Here is a 22,406-nt window from a genome sequence, read left to right as displayed (position 1 = left end):
AAGTTTGTTTGTTTGTTTGTTTGTTTGTTTATTTGAGAGAGGGAGAGAGAATCCCAAGCAGATTCCTTGCTGTCAGTGCAGACCCTGATGTGGGGTTTGAACCCATGAACTGCGAGATCATGACCTGAGCCCATATTAAGGGCTGGTTGCTCAGTACCCCGAGCTGGCCCAACTCTTAACTGGAGTTCAGTGTACCATCTTTTGAAATCAAGCGAGGCTTATCCTTACTCTAAATCATATTCCAAATTCTTGCTCACCAGTGTCTCACTGGGTAAGGGGAATTTGTAATCTGTTTCCTTCCACAGTTCTGAAACAGCACTGTATTTTCTCTTTTCACTCTTTTGCATGATTCTAAAAGGCTGTCTTCAGTTCCTGACCTGGGTTCTAGTATTTTAGGACATTCTGTTACCAGATACTAACTCTTACTAATAGGAGGATGTGTGCTAGTAGCTAGTGCCTGTTGAGGCACCCCTTGAAGTTTTATTCATTCATAATAGTCCTTTGGTGTAGGTAAGTTGTATTCTCCCCATTTAACAGATGAGAAAAAGGAAGTTCAGTAACATTGTTACTTTCCTGAGTAGTTACAGCTAATGCATGGCTCCAGCTAATGTCGTTCATTCTGATTCTAAGGCCTGGGCTCCTCTGTTACTCTTCCTTCCAGGAAATGAGCACAGCCTTGGGCACACTTGTATTTAGCAGCAAATCAACACTGGTCTGTATCTGTGCCCTTGGCTTAGTGTCTCTAGACCTGTCCTCGACTGGGCAGTTGAGTTAAAGAATGATCATAAGGCCACAGCTTAAATGCAGCCTCCTGTTTTCCTACCTTGGTACAGGAGGAGGGCTCTGAGGCTTAGTGTGTGTATATGTTTATCAGCCACCATCATTTCTAAGTGTCATCTTCTTGTTCACCTTCCATCATGCTGTTTCTCTTACCCTTCCTTTCCTTGCCTCAAATGCCTATTGAACCTTCAGGCTTCACTCCAGTGTTACCTGACCATTTCCTGACCCTTTATTCTCTCCTTCAGACTTAACTGCTCCCTTCTCAGTGCTCCTGAAGGCTATGTACTGTAGCCATCAAAGATTGCCTGCCACCCTGTAGGTTATAAAAAGTTTTTACAATGATGATTTCATTTTATTCTCACAAGAGCACTGTACATTAATAATAGCTCACATTTATTGAACATGAGGCATAGCCTTTTTTTTTTTTAAACAGTTTCATTTTACAGATGAAAAAGATGAGGCACACAGTGAATAACTGTGTGAATAACTAGCAGAGCTAGGATCTGCAGTCTGATTCCTGATGCCTGTTCAACCATTACCAGGGTTTCTGTATTATCTCTATTGTATGGTGGAAGAAACTGGAAGGCTCTTACAACCTTTTCCTGTCTCTGGTGAGCACCCAATAACTGAGAGGCAGAGGCCAGGCCTGAGAGTCAATAATATAAAGACCCAGAGTGGTCTATTTTAATCCTTAGTTTACCATTTGAATAGTGAAAGACAGATTCTCCAAAGCTAACTTGACCCCAGTGATTACCTAGCCAGAATGAGGAATAATGAAGGTAGCAGTAGGTGGCATGGTAAATACCTTGGTATCAGATTCCATGCCAGTTGCTTCATATCTATCATTGTCCTTGTGAGGAAACTAAGGCTAGAGAGGTGAAATGATGAGAGCAGTCATATTGCAAATTATCTGTGTGGATCTTGCCCTTGAAGGCTTGCATCTCCCATACTTAAAGTTAAATGGGAGTCATTTGCCGACAAATCTGGGGAGCCGCTTCTCCCTGAAGGCTGCCATGCCCTCTAGCCGGTCCTGGGTGGGGATGTTCTGAAACAACAATACAGATTATTAATTTGAGGGTGGGGGAGCAACAGGGCCAGAGGCCAATAAAGACTTGCTGAAGCTTGCCCAGCCTATGGTAAGGTCAGAGTCCAACTGTTTTCATTGTTTCTGAACTCTGGTGATTGGCCAGGCAAAGGTATGGGCCTCAGTGGTTCCTTGGTCACCTGGGGAAGGCAGCCCACCTCTCTAGCCTCTGTGGCCCATCACGTTAGTCTCTTGCACACTGCTTACATGCCTCCAGGGAGCTGATAGTCTGCAGGAGTCAGTTATGAGGCTGATCAGTAGAGAATGATTAAGTTTTGCAGTAAGAAATCTGGCTTTGGATCCTGGTGTGTAGCCAGTTTACACCAGGTTCTACAAGTCCCCAGACCCCTTGTTTAGGAGTATTTTAGTATTTGTTAACCTGGAGATTAGTATTTTTGACTCCCCAAGGAGTCAAGAGCTAAATAAGTCATCCTTAGATACCCCCCACCCCCCACCCCCCACCACACAACAATTGAAAACACACAGCTCACAGTCTACAACCAAGGCCTTGATATCGCAATGCCAGCCTGGCCTCTACAGAAGCCCCTGGTACAGAGACAGTAGAAGTGGTTCTTTGTCAGTTACCTCTACCTGTGTACTCTGTGACTCTCTGTCCACTAAGTGGGGCAGGATGTACCACCATTAGATGGCTGAGGAAACAGTTCCAGAGAGGCAGTGTGGTTTCCCTAGGACCATACCAGGCTAATTGTGGGAGGGAATGGCACAGAGTTTAACCCTTCAGGGTGGGAGGAACCTACTAAATTGGTCATGTATTACACAAGTCTTCCCATTCTGGCCTGGCCTCTGCTTGCAGGTATGTGTCAACTGATAGTAGTAGTCACGTACCTGGGCATAGCATATCCCTTCAATGGCCATCCCTGATGTGATGTCCACCTGTGAGAAAGAAGTGGTGCCTGGGTCAGCCTGACCTTCTCCCACTCTGTCTGCATGAGGTGCCAGCCCACCTTACTGCCTACACCATTTTCTACTGTTCATGGATTCCTCCAGCAAAGTTTACTGAGGCTTACTATATGCTAGTCCATATGAACAGAGATGAATATGATAAAGAATTCCTTATCTGGAACACCATTTGTAACAGTGATAAAACAATACTGGGACAAAGCAGGGCTATGAGAACAGTGGGGTCGATTGCACTTGGCCTGGGGAGCTGAGGAAGTATGTGGAAGCTGTACATAGCCAGTGTTTCTTCCCATCTGTCTGCCTCTCCACACCTCCTGTCACTCCTGGTAAATGAACTTCACAGGCTTTCAGTTGCCTTGAGGTATAAGGCCCTGGGCCTTTATGGCCAGACCCCTGACAGCTTTCTAGTCTCTACTGCCCAGTGCTTACTGTTAACTACCACTTATGAGCACCATTCTAAGAGAAATACCATGTGTGTATAAATTCATTTACTTTTCAGAGCAAGGGTTATTATCTCTACTATACAACTTAGAAATGGGGCATAGAAAGGTCAAAGTCACAACTATATATGGAGAAGCAGGTCTTTGAACCCAGACAGTCTAGCATCAGAGCCCATGCCCCTAACTTAATGTGCTTTGTAGTCTCACTCCCCCCTTACTGCCATTCTGTCAAGTTATTTATTTATACACCTCTGTGCTCTTGCTCATACTCTTCCCTTTTTTTCCTTTGAACCCTTATCCTACCCAAGGCCCAACTCTACAAAACATTCCCTAATCCAGCAATACCCAGCAGTAGCTGTGTCTGCTTGGTAACCCCCCCACCCTTCCCCCATTTTTAGTAATCTCTACACCCAACGTGAGGATCAAGAGTTGCATACTTTATAGACTGAGCCAGCCAGGTACCCCTGCTTGGATTCCTTAACCTTGTACTAGTGACTGTGTCTGTACCTGCCCTTTTTCCCTACCTTGACGGGAGTGACCATATTTGACTTATCTCTGTGTTCCAGTTCTCAGCTCAGGTCTAGATTTAGTGTGTAATGAATGAGTTGATGAATAAGTTGATGTCTGAGGATGGATTAGTTGCATCCAAGGCATCACACCTTACCAACCACCAGCATAAACCCAGGAACATGTACTGGGAGCCACACAGACCTGCGTCCTTATTATTCATTTGCTCTGTGATCCTAGACCAGTCATTTACCCTTTATGAACCTCAAATTACTTTTCTCTCCAAGGGAAAGAGATGAGGGTAAAATGTAATTCAGAGTATCACCAGGCCAAACTTTCCATTTTGTGGGGGAGGGGGGGAGAACTAAGGCACAAAGAGAGGTCAGACTCCATGTCTGTTAGAAGATCTGGTTCCTGAGTTGTTTCTAGCTGTGCCCAGTTTGCATGAGCCATGAAAGCACTGCTTCCCAGCCATCCCACTGACTTTAGTGGACCCAAGTCCTGACCCAGAGTCTGCTTACCTCCATTCCTCTGTCAATGGCTACTTTGCTCAACCGCACAGCAATGGGTGCCTAGGGAAAAGAAAGGAAAAAAGACTTAGCTGAGAGGATTAATACTGATAGTTGAGGAGGAGATTTGGAATAAAGAGAGAGACCTATCTTCATAGTGGGGCAAGAATCATGCACAGGGAGGCAGGTCTGTGTCAAGTTCCAGCTGTTTTGCTGTAACACTGTTAGTGTTAGTACTACTTCTCAGTTTGATACTCTTACCTATAATGAAGGAAGCCTGACTGATTCCTGACTCTCCCAAGTCTACCTGGGGTTCTTGTCATTTAACTCACCCCCCAGTGTGTATAACATGCTACTATTTACAAGTGTTTTCCCACTTACAGACTTGCCTAATGGTGCTACCCACCCTTCAAGGATGGTGCCATCTTTGAGGTTCAGAGAGGTGAAGCAGTTGGGCATGTTTGTCCAGAGTGTGGTAAAGCATGGATTTGATTCCCAGTCACCTTTATCACTGCTGCTCTGTTCACCTACCCATCCTGGCAAATGCAAGCCTCTCCTGCAAGCAGGTTTCACCCCAGGAAGATGGAAAAAAGGTCAAGATTAGGAACTTGGGCTTTGGGGTCTGACAGGCCTGGGTTGCAATCCCAAGGGGCGGTTTACACAGCCACTGGAAGCAGGTCCATCAGAGCAGCCACCTGCATTTCACTGATCTTGCTTCCAATTAACTTGTGCCACCACAGGCCTGGCACTCCATCCTGGGCCTCACTTCAGGAAAAGAATGTATTTACTCCCTATATTGCTCCTATTACATTATTTGAAGTTTTTGTAAGTACAACTTAATCAGAAAAAGATTTGTAAAGTCTGTTAACATGGAAGCCATAAATGAAAAAGCTAGCTCCATAAACATGAATTACTTTATATTGGGGAAAAATACCATGAATAAAAGGCAAGAGTGGAAAACTAGGAAGATATATTTTGTGATAATTCTGACAGGCAAATGTCCTTGATTTACAAAGAGCTGGTATAATTTTTTAACAAATATTCACAAAGGTACGAAAAGGTAGTTCACAGCAAAGGAAATATGAACACAAAGGTTATTTAGTTTTACTGTTAAAGAAATGCAGCTTAAAACTCTGAGGTGTTCCTTTTCCCCTAAACTAGGTAAGTAGTAAGATGTTGGTGATGCCCACTGTTGGTGAGATTCAGGAAACGGGGATTTGCATACATTACTGATGGACTGAATTGGTACAGTATGTGCAGAATGTTAGATGGATACACATACTCATTGATGTTCCAAGTCCATGTAGGAATTCACCTTACAGATACACTACTCCTAAAAGTACATGAAGATGTTCAGTTCTGCACTCCAGCTATTTTGCAGTAGCAAAAAGCAACAAATGTTTATCATTAGAGTACTAGTTGAATAATGACAGCACATCCATACCATGAATGAAAAGATGTGCAGTTGTTTTAAAAGAATGAGGTTGATAAGTATTTGCTGAAATGGGAAACTCTCCAAAATATTGAGTAAAAAAGTCAAGGGCTATACTAGTATGTATATTGTTACCTCATTTGTGTAAAAGATGTTGGTATGATGTACCTTTGGGGAGAAGGGTCAGGAGAATGGTAAACTTCACTTTTTGTTTTATACTTTTCCATACTGTTTGAATTCTTTACTATGCATAATTTCATGTTTTTTAAATGTCTCTTAGAACTGTATTAGCCTCTGCAAGTGTGTTCCTTGTCTCCTAAACCATCTTAAAGGAATTCAGATTTCTCTAGATATGTGAGTGTGCATTATATATATTCCTATATATACAATGAAAATTTCTGCAAGAGTATGTAAATTAACAGTGGCCGTTTCTGAGGAGGACTTGGGGAATTGAGAGCTGTTTGGGGGACCACCTATCCTGGTTTGCCAGTGACTGAAGGGTTATTGGGACATGGGACTTTACTTTTAACTGAAACAGCCCTGTGTAAACAAGGTCAACTGGGTCACCCTACTCTGGATTTTTTACCTTATGCCCTTATTCTTTTATTTGGTTCCCTAGTCTTGGTGGTTTATCCAAGAAAGAGCAGCCATTTATCACACCATCCTTACATCCACCTGATTCGGGAACCTTATTCTGGGTACCCAGTAACTCGCCTAGAAGTTGAAGATTGGGATTAGTGATTGTAGACTAATTTTTAGTAAGCTGGTGTCTTGGTATACAAAGCTACTTTTTAAAAAATTTCTTTGTAAATGTTTTACTTATTTTTGAGAGAGAGAGAGAGAGACACCGCATGAGTAGGAGAGGGTGAGAGAGAGAGGCAGACACAGAATCTGAAGACAGGCTCCAGGCTCTGAGCTAGGTGTCAGCACAGAGCCCGACGTGGGGCTCGAACCCACGAACCGCGAGATCATGACCTGAGCCCAAGCTGGACGCTCAACCAACTGAGCCACCCAGACGCCCCCAAAGCTACTTTTAAGTAATGAAATATAAGTAATTATATTAGAATACCATTGTTTCAGTATATTCAAATATCTGAAATCTGAATCCTCTTGAGATGAGCTCAAAGACTCTATTATTCAGTTTATGCAAAAAGCAACCCTACAGTCTACATGTCTTACTAGATAGGCCCCCCTCTGTGGAAGTGCAGTGAGCCATGCACTCCCTTGAGTTTTTTTGTGTTAGTTCAGACCTTTGTTTCAGTGCAATAGGAAGCTGGTAGCATTAGAATGGCCCAAATAACATCATCAACCTCCATTTGTACGTAATAAAGAAAAATTAAAGACAAAACAAATGCTTTCTTTTAAACCAACTCACTGTTAATTTTTTAAAGTTGTAGTCCTTACCCTCAAAGAGGGTAACAAGAGGGAGGATTATTTACATTTAAGGGAGACATAGTATTTTTTACAAATAAAATACTTCTTTTTGTGATTAATTCAAATACTTTTACTATTAAAATGATAATATATGGTTAACAGTTTTATAAGCTTATCTTTGTTTTATAAATGTTTGTAAATTTTTGTGTTGGAAATGCATTAGGTATTTAAGTTTTAAAATTTTTGTATATATTCTGCACTCTTTAGAATACCAGTTTTTATATTGTATTTTGTATAGTGCAAAATAAGAGCCCATGTACCAGTATTGTCTTTTTTTTTCTGGTATTATAATCACTTTTTGTGACCTTGATGAGCAAGTCACTTAACCTTTCTGGGTCTGTTATATCATAGATACAACAGGGATAATCAACTCAGCTGGATTGTACTAGTGATTAAGAGACTCTTAAAATACCTAAGGATTGTGTCTGATGGATAGGAAGTGCTCCATATGGGCCAAGTCTTTATAACTAAGTCTTTATAAAACCTAGCTCCGTGCCAAGCTTCTTTAATATGGAAACTCGGGACTTCTCTCTAGGTCCCCTGAGAGTAGTGAGAAGCCAGCGGTGAGAGGCTCTCCAGTTAGATTTTGGCTGTCCTGCTGAAGCCTTTGGGCCTGGCAGCTGGTAGGATTACAACTAGCTGGAGGTGGGGTTTTTTTTTTTTTTTTTTTTACATTTATTTATTTTTGAAAGACAGAGACAGACCGTAAGTGGGAGAGGGGCAGAGACAGAATGAGACACAGAATCCGAAGTAGGCTTCAGGCTTTGAGCTGTCAGCACAGAGCCTGACGCAGAGCTTGAACTCACAAACTGTGAGATCATGATCCGAGCTGAAGTTGGGCACTAGGTACCCCCACCTAGCTGGAGCCTTACCACAGGTCCTACATGATACATGGGAATTTCTCCATGCAGTATGTTTGGAAAGATAAGCTGGTAGTTCTTTGTCTGCTTTAGAATCTTACTTTTTAGTTTTGGGGACATTTTGTGGTAGGACTGTCTGATCTGATAGCTTCTAACCACATGTAGCTGTTAGCATTTGAAATGTGGGAAGTCGAACTAAGAAACTAAATTTTTAATTAGACTTAAGTATAAGTCTTGTTAAGTGGCTCTTGTGTGGCCTCAGGACACACCCCCTGGCCTCCCCACAGGTGTGTACATACACACCCCCTCCCATAGCACAGGCCCTCCTGTGCTAGGCTGCTACCTCACCTGGGGCAGGATCTCCTGAGCCAGTGCTCTTGCCCGATGGTAGGCAGCATTGCCCTCCTCATTCTGGGGAACAGCGTGGTTCACCAGCCCCAGGTCTTGGGCCTGTGTACCACTCAGTCTTCGGCCTGTGAAGATGAGCTCCTTTGCCAGGCCCACCCCCAGACATCGAGGCAGCCTCTGAGTCCCACCTGCCAGGATGGATTAGGGGCGGTAAGTTGACATGGGATGTGGGAACCAAGAGAAGCCCAGTCTGGGAGTCAGCCAAGACTTCTCAGAGGAGCAGATTCTGAGTTAGGATGGAAGGGCAGAGCCTAGAGCACAAGGCAAAAGAGGGAAACGGGGAGTAACTTGGATAGAGTGGGAATGAGTAAGTGGAGAAGGATGGGTGCTGTGGGTAGTTACCTGCTCCTGGGAGGAGCCCTCGGGTGGTCTCAATCAGCCCCATGACAGCTGAGGAAGCTGCTTAAACAGAACAGAGTGAAGCACCCATGGTGTCCTGCAGTACCAATCCCCAGAGAGAAGAGTCATCTGCCCCTAGGCTCTGTTCACTCTCTAGCCAGCCACTTCTGTCATGGGCTGGCCGCAGCAGACCTCTTCAGACTCTGCCTTGGGAAGAGCCCTAGTCTGAAAGTCAGGAGGCCCAGGCCCTCATCCTACCTCCCCAGGCAGTGAAGGTATGCATCCAAGCAAATCTGCTTTCTGAGCCTCATTCATGGGTGGAAAAAATATGGTTACCCTTCTGCCATCATCAGAGAGCTGCTAAGGAGCAAATGAGGTAATGGTGCTTGTAACAAGGAAAAGGTTCTTGGAAGGTACCCAGTGCCTATCTGTGGGTTAATGGATTCTACGTCTCATGGACCCTTAGCTCTGGCCTGGCCTAGAGTATCATGACTCATGCTTACCCCACAGTTGCTCCTTTCAGCTTTTCATCAGCCTGAATATTCCGTTTCGGTACACTTTTCCCGAGATCTACTTCCTCTAAGGAGCTCCCTTGAGTGTCCCAGCCCATAGGCTTCTCCTTAATTCCCTCATAGGCCATCTAACCATGCAGTCTGTCAGGAGGGAATGGCCAATAAATACTCCTGCCTATGAGGGGTTTTATATTAGAGATATAAAACCTCAGCCATCTACCCAAACCTGAAAGGTAGTTGCCCTAAATATAGGCACATGAGAAGCAGAATTGGAGCTATGACCTGACGTGGTATTTTGATACCTTTTCTTTGATATGCATCATGTAGATAAAAGCTACTTCCAGGAGTTACTTTCTAAATGCTACCTGGAGTGCCAGGAGAAAGCAGTGAAGGGAAGAGAGTAGTACCAGATAGCACTCAGACTTTCTGCCTCCAAGAAGGGCACACTAAGCAACAAATCAGTAAGCTTAAAGGCAATCAGTTACCTTTTTTTTATCCCCTCCTCCCACTCTTCAAAGTTCAACTGCTCTAAACAAGTATTACAAACCTTGTACCAGTGAACCAGAGGACAATTTTTCTGCCCAGGTATGTTTGATTAGCTGGGCCAGTGACAAACTGCCCCATGGTTCATTGAGCAAACCATGACAAATTAAGCTGACATGCATAGAACCAGAAAGTTGAACAAGTAATCTTTGTCCCCAGTCTCCCCTCTCTGCACTCTTTTTGTTGATTGTCCTCTCACCAACTGCTGTGGGGTTGGTAGAAGCATTCCTGAGATGAAGGAGGCTGGTTCTGAGGGGTAACAGGTACTACAACAGTCAGTGGCCAGGCTGGGAGGGGAACCAGCTTCCTCTCAAACTTGCTTTGTATCCCTCATGTTACCTTTAGGCCGTTAACTGGAAAGTTCAGAGCAGTGTCTAACTTTGCAGAATCCCCAGACTTACCCTGTTATACTTCTACTTCCCTTCTCACCCTGTCCCACCTCTTCTGCCCAGTACCTGCTACTCGGAGGTCACAGGCCAGGGCAAGTTCCAGGCCTCCACCCAAGGCAAACCCGTCCATAGCTGCAATAGTGGGCGCAGGGAAGGCTGCTGTGGAAATGAAGAAGGGCTCAGTCTGCGAGGCCCGAGCAGGACCAGAGCAGGGACTCAAGGTTGGAGAGGGGCTATCTGGTTGGGACAGAGGGCCTCATGGGTCCTAGGTTTGGAACCTTACCTGGTATCTTAGCCAGGTTATCTTAGAAATTGGTTTTTCTATTGGGGAAAGTTGGGAAATTAGCTGGGTTACTGGGTGGGGAGATGGGCTGAATGATTCCTGCTCAGGCCCACTTTCCTGCTGGCCTCCTCGAGACCAGCCTTTCTGCTCTCCCCCCAAGTTCTGTGTGCCAAGCCCTGTGCTGGGTGCTTAAAACAGAATTGAATAGATACAGGGAAGGCAGACCTGTACACAGGCAGTGATGACCCACGGTAATCAGTGCTCTGATAAAGAAAACTTGAAGAACTTTGAGTAAAAGTTTCAGGTGGCCAAGGAGGGATATTCCAGGCAAAAGGAACAGTAGTTGTCAAAGCCCAAAGGCATGCAGCCTGAAATGTGACTCAACTGGAATAACTGGGCTTGAACCCTGAGGGTAGAATGGTGATAGGGTCAGAATTAGCAGGACACAAAGGCTGAGAGCCAGAGCTCCCTCTGGGAGAAATGCCCTCTGGACCTTCTTGTTACTTTCCTCCTGGTAGAATTCCTTGGGCCATTCCTCCTGGGAGAGCCATCTGTCCACAGAGCTTACAACAGAAACTGTCCTCTCTTTACAGTAGAGGATGGTGGGTGGGATGGGGCTGGGATCAGCAGGGCCCCTGAATGCCCTCCTCCAACCCACTTCAAGACCCTCACCAATCTCATTCATCAGGCCTCGGAGTCGCTGGACAAAGACGCCCACTTCCGCCTCACTCATCTGCTCCCGCTCCTTCAGGTCTGCACCTGCAGATAGTGAGGGGTTGGTGACAGCCCTTGGGAAATGACCTATTACTGAATCCCAGGCTGTTAAAGGATCCAGCAAAGGAGACTTGAGAAACAGGCAGAGAGGAGGGAAAAACATCAGAGGAAGGCATTGGCAAGGAAGCCAGGGAGGAAAGGGCGGGGCGGTGTGTCAAAAAAGGACAGGTGCAACAACAACAAAAATATAAGTTGGGTTTCATTGGAATTAAAAACTTTTGTGCATCAAAGGACACTATCAAGAGTGAAAAGACACCCCACGGAATGAAGAATATACTAGTAAATTACATATCTGATAAGGCATTAATATCTAGGATACATAAGGAACTCCTAGAATTCAACAACAAAAACCACAAAGGACTTAAATAGACATTTCTTCCAAGAAGATATATACAGATGGGCATTAAGCACAAGAAAGATGTTCAACATCATTAGGCATTAGGGGAATGTAAATCAAATCCACAATGAGGAACTAACTTTACCTTAGGATGATTATTATTAAAAAAACCCACAGAAACAGAAAGCAAGTGTTGGCATAGATGTGGAGAACCCTGCATTGCTGGTGGGAATGTGAAATGACGTGGCTGCTGTGGAGAACATGTTGGCAGTTCCTCAAAAAGTTATTCATAGAATTACTATATGACCTCGCAGTTCTACCCTTAAAAGATTTAAAAGCAGACTCAGAGACTTGCATACCAGTTTTCATAACAGCATTATTCACAATAGCCAAAAGGTGTAAACAACCCAGGGCCCATCAAGATAGATAAAACACAGTATAAATACAATGGGATATGATTCAGCCATAAAAAGGAATGAAGTTCAGACACGCTACACTATTGGTGGACCTTGAGGATATTATGCTAAGTAAAAAAAGTCAGATACAAAAGGACAAATGTATGATTCCACTTGTGTGAGGTATCTAGAATAGGCAAACTCAGAGATAGAAAGTAAAACAGAGATTATCAGGGGCCAGTGTGGGAAGGAGGAAGAGAGAGGGATTGACAGAATTTGGGATGATGAAAAATTTTTGGAATTGGACGGTGGTGATACTTGCATGGCCATGTGAATGTACTCAGTGTCACTTTATTTTATACTTAAAAATGGTTAAAATATAAAGTCTGTGTAAAATATTTATTTACCACAATTTTAAATATATACAATAATACTTAAAATGTATTATTTCTTGGGACGCCTAGGTGGCTCAGTCAGTGGGCATCCAACTTCGGTTCAAGTCATAATCTCATGGTTCATGGGTTCAAGCCCCACATCAGGCTCCATACTGATAGTATGTGAGCCTGCTTCGGATTCTCTCTCTTCTCCTTCTCTCTGTGCCCCTCCCCCACCCATGCTTTTTTCTCTTTCTAAATAAATAAATAAATAAATAACAAAAAAAAACATTAAAAGTGTACTATTTCTTCCCAGTTTTATTGAGAAATAATTGACATTGATTTTTTAAGGTTTATTTATTTTGAGAGAGAGTACAGGAGAGCGGGGAAGGGGCAAAGAGAAAAGGAGAGAGAGAATCCCAAGCAGACTCTGTGCTGTCAGCCCAGAGCCCAATGTGGGACTCAGTTCCACAACCCTAAGATCATAACCCAAGCTGAAATCAAGAGTCGGACGCTTAACCAACTGAGCCACCCAGGAGCCCCGATATATTACTTTGTAATAAGAGGGGGTCAGTGTAGTCCAAGGAGACTATGCAGTCAAGATGAGAGAACTGACAAGAGGTGCAGGATACAGTGGGATGGAAGTGGGCAAGGACTTTGGTGAGAGTAGTATCACGGTGGAGTCATCAAGGGCTAGATGGCAGGGGCCTGAGGTGGCAGTAGGGAATGAATATATTTTCTTCATGTCTGAAACTATAGAATTCAGAGCTGAGAGCCCTTGCATGTCTTTGATTAGTTCCAGCCCCTCAAAGGCAGATGGAGAAACCGAGGCCAGAGAGGGTTAGGGACTATCCCAGGATTCCAGAGCAAGTCAGGGACAGATCCAGACCTCCTGCAGCACCCCCCCCCCATTTCCCTGTGCTTAGCTAGGATAGTGGGGCTCCTGGGACCTTGATAGAGAAGGTCAGACAGGGGAGAGTGAGGCCCTCATCCAGGGCAGCTGGGGCAGGCAGACCTGCATACTTGTCCTGCCAGGGAAGACCCCAAAATGGCCACTGCGATCCCAACAGCTCAGACCTAGAGACTGAGCCATATCACCTTGAAATTCCATGTTCTCCCATCCTACCCATCCATGGCCTCTTCTCGCCTCCCCAGTGACTCCTGCTATCCCTTCCCCAGTCACCCTAGAGTGGGTTCTTAGTTCAGCTCAGTGTATCTCTCACTCACTTGCTTCTTGTTGTGGGGGTGTGAGTCAGTGTTTCGTGTCTTTGAAACAGAAGTTCGTGAAGCTTGCCCTATTGTGAGGACCAAATCGTCCAGGGGCAGTTGGAGAGTTCTGGTGACAGGAACTGAGATCTTGTGAGTGGGCAAAGGGGCACAGAGTTCCATCTTGGCCACAGATCTTGTGAATGTCACAGGACTCGGTTTCCTCATTTCCTTAGTGAAGCGTCAGAACAGAGCATGGTGTAGCAGAAAGAATAAGGATTTGAGGTCAGAGGGGCCAAGTTGAAACTGAATTCTATTCTACCTCTTACTAGCTGTGTAACACCAGGCAAGGCATTTTACCCCTGAGTATTGAGTTCATATCTATAAAAATGGGAATAATAAGTCCTATGCTAGAGCTGACCTAAGCCCCGACCCCCTGTAGGCTGGTGGAAACCCTGCTGAGCCCTGGGGTAGAGGCAGGAGAGGAAACCCACCTGCGCAGAACACACCCTTCACTCCACTTCTGAATAGCAGAACACGCACTTGCTGGTCCTCCCGCAGCTGGGACAGAGCTTCCAGAAGCTGCAGAGGAGACCTTGTCAGGTATCTCCCAGCCCAGCCCTAGCCCAGCCCCCACGCACCCTGGTGTTGCCCTTTCTCACCTCACGGACCAAGACGTTCCCCAGTGCATTGCGGGCACTTGGTCTGTTCATCAGAATCTCCGTGATTCCTGCAGGTGACAGAGCAGCCTTGGGTGAGCCGCCTGGCCTGCTCACTCCTGAGCTGGGGCCTGGAGGCAGCCGCCTGGCTTCTTGGCGACCTCTACCCTTGATGAGCAGTGTGACTTAGGGCAAGTCACAGACATCCAGGCTTCAGTTTCCCTGACCATAAAACGGAGAGAATAACCCCTTGCTCTTTCTGCCTCACAGAAGAAGTGGAAGGGCTTGCAAACCCCATGGAGCAACATGGAAAGAAGGACAACAATGACCACTGCGTTGGTTCCTGCCTGCTTCTGCCATTATGATACCCACACCCACCAGGTGAGTCAGGAGGGCTTTCACATGTTCATCTGCCCCTTCTTTCTTTCCACACCTCCTGTGTGCCTGCCTCTGGTATACCCAGAACTGCCCTGCATATTTGGCTAGCCCAGAACTCTCCCCTGAGCTCTAAGCCTGAATATACAATTGCCACTTCACATCTTGACCAATCTGTTAAAAAAATGATCAGTCTTTTCTCCTGTTCTCTTTGTGAGCAAATGATCTATCAACTTAGAAGTCAGTTCTGTAGCTCCCTCTTCCTCACCCATGGAATTTACTCAGGCTCCAATGCCAGTTCAACATCTTAAATACATCTCAGATCTTTCAGCTAATATCCCTCCTTGCAGCCAGTAAACTGGTATGGGCTCTTCCCTCTGCTTTATGGATCACCCAAAATTGGCCCTCCTGCCTTCAGTCTTACTCCCCCTCCCTACTCCGTATTCATTCCCTCATTTGGGTCAGGGTCCTCTTTCTAACCCAAATCCAACTATGTCCCTCCCTTTCCCTTTACACCAAAATTAAGTCAAATTCCTTAATACCACCCAAAGATGCCCCCCTTTCCCTAACATGGCCATCGAATCCCACTCTGGCCTCAACTCACCCCCTCCAATCTAGGCCACTTGTAGGGAAGAGAGACCAGTTCTGGGCAAGGGCTCAAATACTCTTGTACCTTCTTGGCTGTATCCCCTCCTGTGTTTACCCATCCTTTGGCCTTCAAAGACCTGTTATTATTGTCCCCCAAGGTCCTGAGCCTTGTCTGTGAAATAAGCAGTATTTATTAAGATGGCATTTTCAGTGTGAGTTAATCTGAGACACAGGGAAGGGACAATAAAAGTTTTGGGGCTCTCAAGGGACAGGGTTCCCAGTCAGGAGTTAGAGAACTGTAGTTCAAGACAGAAATCTGTAACATTCAGACTAGGTGGGCTTCCTTAGCCTCCCCAGAAACCTTCAAAGAGTTCTTTGAGCCCAACAGGTCTGGAGGTCCCACAGAACTCAGATGTCCCCAAGGTCTTCTCCAGCTCTGGTGCTCCATGAAAGAAAATGCTGCAACTCTGGGGAAGGGAAACTCTGGTAGAGACAAAGAAACCACATCAGAGGGATTGAGGAAAACCGTCTAGAGGTCCAAAATCTTTGTGGCAGATAGACCCTAGAGTGGGCCCCATCTTCATATCCTCAATAATCTCCTTGCCTGGAGTGTGGGCAGGGCCATGTGAATGGCTTCTAACCAACAGAATACAGCTAAGCTCATAAAATGTCATTTCCAAGATTAAGGTTTAATGATATGGCAGAGGTGATGAGATATCCGTTCCATAATTAAGTTACAATGTATATAAGGCTCTGTCTTGCTAGGACACAGTAGAGACACTAGTGGACCTACAGAGAGGGTCATGCGGCAAGGAACTATAGACTTGGCAAGGAATTACATGCGGAGTTGCTGAGAGAGACCCCCCAGGCCAACAGGAAGAAAAGAGGTCTTCAGTCCCACAACCACAGGAAGTGATTTCTATCAATGGGAGGAGCTTGGAAGCAGATCTCTCCCTAGTCAAGCCTATGATGAGACCATACCCCTGGCCAGTTCTTGGATTGTGGCCTTGTAAAATGCCGAAGTAGAGAACCCAAATACATTGTGCTTGGACTTCTGATGTACAGAAACTATAACAAATGTGTGTCATTTTAAGCAATAAAGTTTGTGGTAATTTGTTATGTGGCACTATCCTGATAGATAGAAACTTTCCTCTATCCTCTTCACTTTCCTGTTCCGTCTTTCCTTTTTTCTGGCTGACTCTCTCCCATGTTTCATCTTTATTCCCTCTCTCCATCTTTATCTCCTTCTTTCAGAATACAAATGGGGTGCTTGTCTCATGTCACAGTTTAGTCATATACTAGTTCCATTGACCTTGGGCAAGTTGCTTTACCCTCTGGCTTTCAATTTCCTAATCCGTAAATAGAAATAATAAAATGGGGGCCGCTTGGGTGGCTCAGTCGGTTAAGCGGCTAACTTCGGCTCAGGTCATGATCGCACGTTTCTTTCGTGAGTTCGAGCCCCATTTTGAACTTAGGGCTGGGTGTGAAGCCTACTTAGGGAAAAATAAGTTCTCTGCCAGTGACCAGCGGGAACTTTCTCCTTTGACTCAAAAGGGCGCAAAAGTCGGCCAGCCACAGCAGAGCCAGAGCGCAAGGAGACTTGCCCAGCTCTTTGCTCCTCCTCTGCTCTCCTCCCTTCTCATTATTCCCGGCATGGCGAACCCGATCGGCTCTGCCGCCTCGGCCCTCTGGAAACTAGCCAGGACTCTTGGCCGAAGGGACAGAAGGCCTTTTAAAGTTACTGGTATGGAAGCGGTGAGGGGTGGGGGGTGCTGGCGCTTAGTCCTATCACTGAGCGAGTCCCCGCCCCTAGAGTTCCATCGCAATTAGGGCCCAGGCGGCTAGTAACGTGGTCACCCACCTCCAGGGCCTTAGGAAGGCTTGGGGAGCCTTGACTGGGAAACTGCACATTCGGGATCAAATCCCTAAACGCAGGGAGCAACCCGCCTTCCCCCTACTGGTCTGTGTTTCTGTATGTAGTGGGCGCTCTGGCCATGGTTTCGGACCCGTCCGGTCGCAACAGCGCCAGGAGTCCGGTTCGGACCCGTCCGGTCGCCTCCTGGGCGCTCCCGCGACAGCGCACTTACCTTGGTCGGGACCCGCCAGGGAGCGCACTTGGATCTCCGGGTCCGCAGCCGCCCCATCGGAGGCGCAGCTGCGGGTCTGAAGGGATCTCCAGGGACGTGGAAGGCGCCGGACACTGGTCAGGGCTCGCAGCATCTGTGCGCAGGCTGGGAAGGTGCCAAGGGCCCCTCCACGGCTCCCTCCTCTCTCACTGAGCTTGCAGCCGCGCTCCCAGGTTTCTGCAAACTGCTCCACCTATGGGCGGAGAGCACAACGCGGTCCTTTGTGCCTCTTGCCTCGTAGAGATCTGGCCCCCCGGCTTGGTAAAGCCCAGCTCCACTGTGTGATTTGGGGCAAGGATGTTAACCTCATTAAGTGTCAGAGTTTTAATCAGTAAAGCGGGGATAATAATAGTGACTACTGTCAAAGATAAAGGGGGAGACTAATTAAAGTAGTGAGAACAGATAATGTACTACTGCAAATGGGAAGTGTCCTGTGTGAACTGAACTCAACTTCCACTTGTACAGAGGTGCCTGAGAATTTTAAAGGAAGAAAGAGAAATAGGTTCACAAGTGAACCGGGCTTGTGAAAAACTAACAAAAATCAGGAAAGGCATTTGGCTACATGAAACCCATCTGGGTTAGCTATCCAATCTCAGGCTTATCCAACCTTAGGCTCCCACAGAGACTGTGGGTCACAGGCAGGGCTGGGGTGGGGGTACTGTCTTCAGGTGTTGGTTGGAACAAGCAGTAAATTCTTTTGGCAGTGCTGACCTTAAAAATAAAAGCTATTTCACCAGAAAAATAGGTTTAGTTGGGAATAGCAGAGAATTGCAATTTGGGACAAACAAGCCACAGGAAAAAACAGGCTAGTCTCACAGGGGAAATCATATTTTATGGAGAAGTTCAGAGGGGTTTTTTAAAAATGTTTATTTATTTTTGAGAGAGAGAGAGGGAGACACAGAACCCAAAGCAGGCTCCAGGTTCTGACTATCAGCACAGAGCCTGACACAGGGCTTGACTTCATGAACCATGAGGTCATGACCTGAGCTGAAGTCAGATGCTTAGTCAGCTGACTGAGCCACCCAGGCAACCCAGGAGGGGTTGTTTTAAAACCAAAACCCATTGGAAAAAAGCAAGAGACCAGAATGATCACAGTTTCTCATCGGCTGAGCTCCTTACCTACTGGATTTCTTCTAGGAAATACAACGTACATCCTCTCCTGTTGGGTCTATAATTGACAATTCTTCCTGTACTTGATATCTAGTGGTATGGCATGAGAGCTTCTCCTTCTGGCCTCTGGACTGCATTTTAGTGAGGGTTTCCTTTATTAATTTCTACAGCTGGCTTAAGTTTTCTCCTCTAAGCACTCTAAAGGGGCCTAGGGTCATTTTAGGAATGTGGCCTTGAGCTGCTAGAAACTATGTTAGTGTTTAAGTCGCTGTAGGCCAAGGTTGAAGCCTAGTAGAGAAGTGGGCTCAGAGGAGCATAGCTAGAGTTTGGTCAAGAAGAGAATCTTTGTCACTGTGTCATAGTGGTATTATGATGATTGAATGGGTGTGTGTGTGTGTACCTTGTTTGTTACTCCTTTTCAAAAATGTCATTTCATTTATTCATTCTGACATTGTCTACATTCATGGACTTCACTGCCTCATCTCCCAGTTACTCTTCAATCATCCTAATTTTATGCTCAATAATCAGATGGCAAAAATATTTGTGAATGTGAATCCCCAGCCTCTGCCCCTACTATCCACCCCAAACACTTTTGCAGAGGCCATCAGTGGCCCTGTTTAGTTTACCCAGCATTTCTGGGTGTTTCTTGGCACCAGAATTTTTTGACTATCTAGTCCTCCATATCAGAAATGGAAATGTTCTTTCCCAATCTTTTCAGCATTAACAACAACTGTTATTATCTTACTAGTCCCTCTCCACTTCCATGGACTCCTATTTTGAAACCAATATCCAGTGGACAGCTATTATTTGTTACATAATAATTAATCTGGACCCTGTGACTTTTTGTTCTCTTGGGTTGGTAACCCTGTTTTATCCACCAATCACATTGCTGTCTTTATTGGCTAATCAGAGTTTCAAGAAACAACTCAACATTAAGCAAAAGACTCTTTGGTGCCTTGCTTTGTGCTAGGCTCTAGGGATAGGCAGGATAGGGAGAGATTTTTTGTGTCTTTTCTGAGCAGCTGAGAATTTTACGAAATTGACCTAGTCCTAGCCCAGTGGTTCTTTACCTGACCCAATAGGGGCTCCTTAGAATCACCTGGAAAAATCTTGCTAAATATTGATGCCTAGGCTTTACTCCCAGAGGCTCTGTTTCAGTAGGAAATGGGGTCTGGATATGGATGTTTTGAACCTATGGTGATTTTTATTGGAGGTGACATGGTGGGTATAATTTGTATATATATATTTTTTTAAATCTGTATAATTTCTATAAGGCTTTTTGAAATAATGAAAATAACCTGTGAAATCTAGGTCCATTTGGTTCAGTTTCCCTCCTGGGGTAAGGCTGCCTCCTGTAATATCCCTGAGGCTGAGCAACCTCAATTTGAACATATCCCTTCCCCCAAAGATAGGAGACTCAGCCCTGACAGAGGTGCACAGCCTCAGAACACCTTTGCTTGCCTCCAGGTTCTTCCTTTGGTCTTTCCTTGTAGCTGCTTTGTTTCCCCTCCTGCCCAATGGCTCCTCAACCAAGTAGTTTCTGCTCAGTGAACACCTGGCCTTGCAGTCTGAGGAACAATTATAGGAGGTTTCCTAGAGCGAGTGACCTTCCAGCTATTTTGATGGTTCATGTCATGGGGACCTACAAAGGGCTCTTATCACAGACCCTTAGGACAGAAAGGGCCTCGAGTTTTATACACACACACACGCATACACAGGTCTCATTTTTTTGTGGTAGTTCTAAAAGTTGCTGTGAACATTAAATTAGTGGGTACTGAACCATTGCTCCTAGGAAAAATATAGAATTAGGTTTCTGCAAGCCTCTGGTTTTGTCAGCCTATCAATACATAACCTTCCTTATTTTATGTTTCTGTTTAAAGGCACCTTATTTAATATATATTGATTCATTAGCATCAAACTCAAGCCCAATAGCACTATAACTCATGTCAGAACTAAGTTTATTTAACACCTATTTTTTTAAACACTTATTTTCTTCATAAGGCACATCACATCCTTCTTGCACTTAGGAACATTAGACAGCACATCAGGCACTATGTTTGTGTGCCACTTTAAACAGCAAACACACACACACAAAAGCACAAAAACATGAAAAATGTGGCACCATGTAGATCATGAGACGGACACTCATTTGCGGCAGGAGAACTGACACAAAAAGGCAGACAGGGCCTGGTATTGTTCAGCCTCAGCTGGGAACAGGTGCACGGGGCAACTCAAATTTATTGCCATCTGAAGAACTCTTTATGTGTTGATTTGGAGTTATAAATAAATTTTTGGAATTAGACAAATTTGCGAATGTAGAATTAGCAAATTAAAATCACCCTACACGTCTATATATATTTCTTCTATTAAGTGCTAAGGGTTTTGTTTCTGTCATTCCTTTCATCCTCACAAAACACCTTATGAGAAAGTGTGTTGGTATGTTAAGATTTCAAATTCACTTATGACTTAAGTGCAGTTGTTCTGACCTAAGGGTGAACTTTGGGAGGCCATGTGAGGATGACAGCAGCAGATTTGTGCTACTGAGTGCTTACAGATAGGAACATATGGAGGAGCAACTATGATATAATGGACATTTAAACTTTGAATACCAAGAATTTATGAGGACTTACTGAGAATGTCCCAGTTGGGCAAGGCTACTTTTTGCTGATCAAAATAGATCTCTAAAGATCTTGAGACACTTGCTCCTGTGGTGGCCAGGCTACCCTTGGTCCTGAGTGGTGTTCCAGGCACAGTGGTTTGAGGGAGAGGAAGACTTCTGTTCTGCCTTGGCAAGGCTACTCTTTCTAGGTAGTGGTCAACGCGGTGCTGGCTAGCTGTGTGCCCCAGCTAGGAACCTAAGCTGGCAGCTGATTCCCAACTTAGTTGGAAGGATCAACTCATAGAAAGTACATCACAACTAAACGGACTTTATTTCATCTCCCTTTTGCCTGGAACTATGATCTAGTTAACCTATCTTTGGTTTGGAATGTTACTTCTTTATGAGCTTATTAAGAGACGTTAACCTGTATGCTACTGGCTTGTGAAATATTACTATTTTAAATTAGAATCCCTACAGCAAATCTGTGCTAAATAAACTACCGGCAAAGACAAAGCTCAGTTTCTGAGCATAATTTGAGGGAACAAAACAAGAGTGATTCAGAGATTAACAAGGAAGGTACGAAGCTAGTAAATGAATTTTGGTTGTTTTAGACATACAGTAAAATACTCCCCATACCCTTGTTGATGTACAGCCCTGAGTTTTTACACTTGCACTGACTCTTCGAAGTAGCAACAGTAACAGGGTAGAGAACAATTAGAACACTCCGAAAAATTTTCCTCAGGCTACGTTTTTGTCAGTCCGGTTTCCTGCCACCCTCTGCTCTCAGTCTCAGGCGCTACTCCTCTCATCATAGAGAGCGTAAACCCCAATGGCTGTACTAGGTTATAAAGCTTTTTTCCGATGTGCGATGTGGACTCAGATTCCCACCCGCTTGTAAGCCGGGGACCAGAACTTCGCTCACAAAGAACTGCTTAATACTTCCCCGAAAACACTCTCACCCGGCGCCTCGGCGCACGCGCAGGCGCCCTTCTCTCTCCCCCACCTTACGTCGCCGGAGCGTGCTCCCACCCCAACCCCTTACCGCCTCCGGCCCCGCCCCGGCTCTTGGGGCTTCACCGGCGTCGCTGCGGCTTCGGTCTGTGCCCGCCCGCGTCAGCCGCCTCAGACCCGCTAAGTCCGCCTCCGCCCGGCACAGTCTGCGCCATGCTCCGCGCCGCCTCAAAGCCTTGGTCCGGGCGCCGGGTGTTCGTGGTGGGGGTTGGGATGACCAAGGTAAACAGAGCCGCGGACCCCTTCGCTCTGTCCAGGAGAGACCCAGGAGTTGGGGGGGGGGGGTGGGTCCGCGAAGTGACAGGGGCACGGAGGGCAAGTCAGGGGCCTGGCGCTGTCCGGCGGTTTGTCTTTCCTCCTCCGGAGGGTGCCCCGGCTACCCCACTAGTCAGTTCCGGCTTCTTGGCTCTT

The 22,406-nt window shown here is 45.6% G+C and overlaps 3 protein-coding genes across 5 annotated transcripts in view; 2 read left to right on the top strand and 1 right to left on the bottom strand.

The window, feature by feature from the left end:
* Positions 1-16,237, top strand: part of ZYG11A (zyg-11 family member A, cell cycle regulator) — an 88,869-nt gene extending 72,632 nt beyond the window's left edge. Inside the window, exon 14 of the mRNA XM_039238122.1 lies at positions 14,457-16,237. The gene's annotated coding sequence lies outside the window, so the exon portion shown is untranslated. The remainder of the gene's footprint in view (positions 1-14,456) is intronic.
* Positions 1,428-17,462, bottom strand: ECHDC2 (enoyl-CoA hydratase domain containing 2). 3 transcript variants are annotated; one of them, XM_039237805.1, is made up of 10 exons: positions 17,237-17,462; positions 14,190-14,257; positions 14,022-14,109; positions 11,114-11,200; positions 10,225-10,317; positions 8,718-8,777; positions 8,316-8,503; positions 4,254-4,304; positions 2,711-2,758; positions 1,428-1,825 (listed from the first exon to the last, which is right to left on the bottom strand). In XM_039237805.1, exons 1-10 carry the CDS (start codon positions 17,367-17,369, stop codon positions 1,748-1,750), a joined length of 894 nt encoding a protein of 297 aa, XP_039093736.1. In that variant the 5' UTR covers positions 17,370-17,462; the 3' UTR covers positions 1,428-1,747. The 3 variants fall into 3 exon arrangements, with proteins under 3 accessions (XP_039093736.1, XP_039093745.1, XP_039093750.1); XM_039237814.1 differs by having other exon boundaries at positions 8,718-8,774; XM_039237819.1 differs by having other exon boundaries at positions 10,225-10,314.
* A 4,585-nt stretch (positions 17,463-22,047) lies between these two features.
* SCP2 (sterol carrier protein 2) overlaps positions 22,048-22,406 on the top strand; it is a 140,111-nt gene continuing 139,752 nt past the window's right edge. Inside the window, exon 1 of the mRNA XM_039237793.1 lies at positions 22,048-22,217. Within this exon, the coding sequence (XP_039093724.1) occupies positions 22,149-22,217 (69 nt within the window). The 5' untranslated portion in view covers positions 22,048-22,148. The remainder of the gene's footprint in view (positions 22,218-22,406) is intronic.

This window comes from Hyaena hyaena, unplaced genomic scaffold (assembly GCF_003009895.1).
Source record: "Hyaena hyaena isolate Hyena2069 unplaced genomic scaffold, ASM300989v1 scaffold_5, whole genome shotgun sequence".
In the NCBI taxonomy this organism is placed as follows: Eukaryota; Metazoa; Chordata; class Mammalia; order Carnivora; family Hyaenidae; genus Hyaena; species Hyaena hyaena.
Note: the sequence above shows the minus strand (reverse complement) of the source record. Positions and strands in the feature narration are given on the sequence as shown.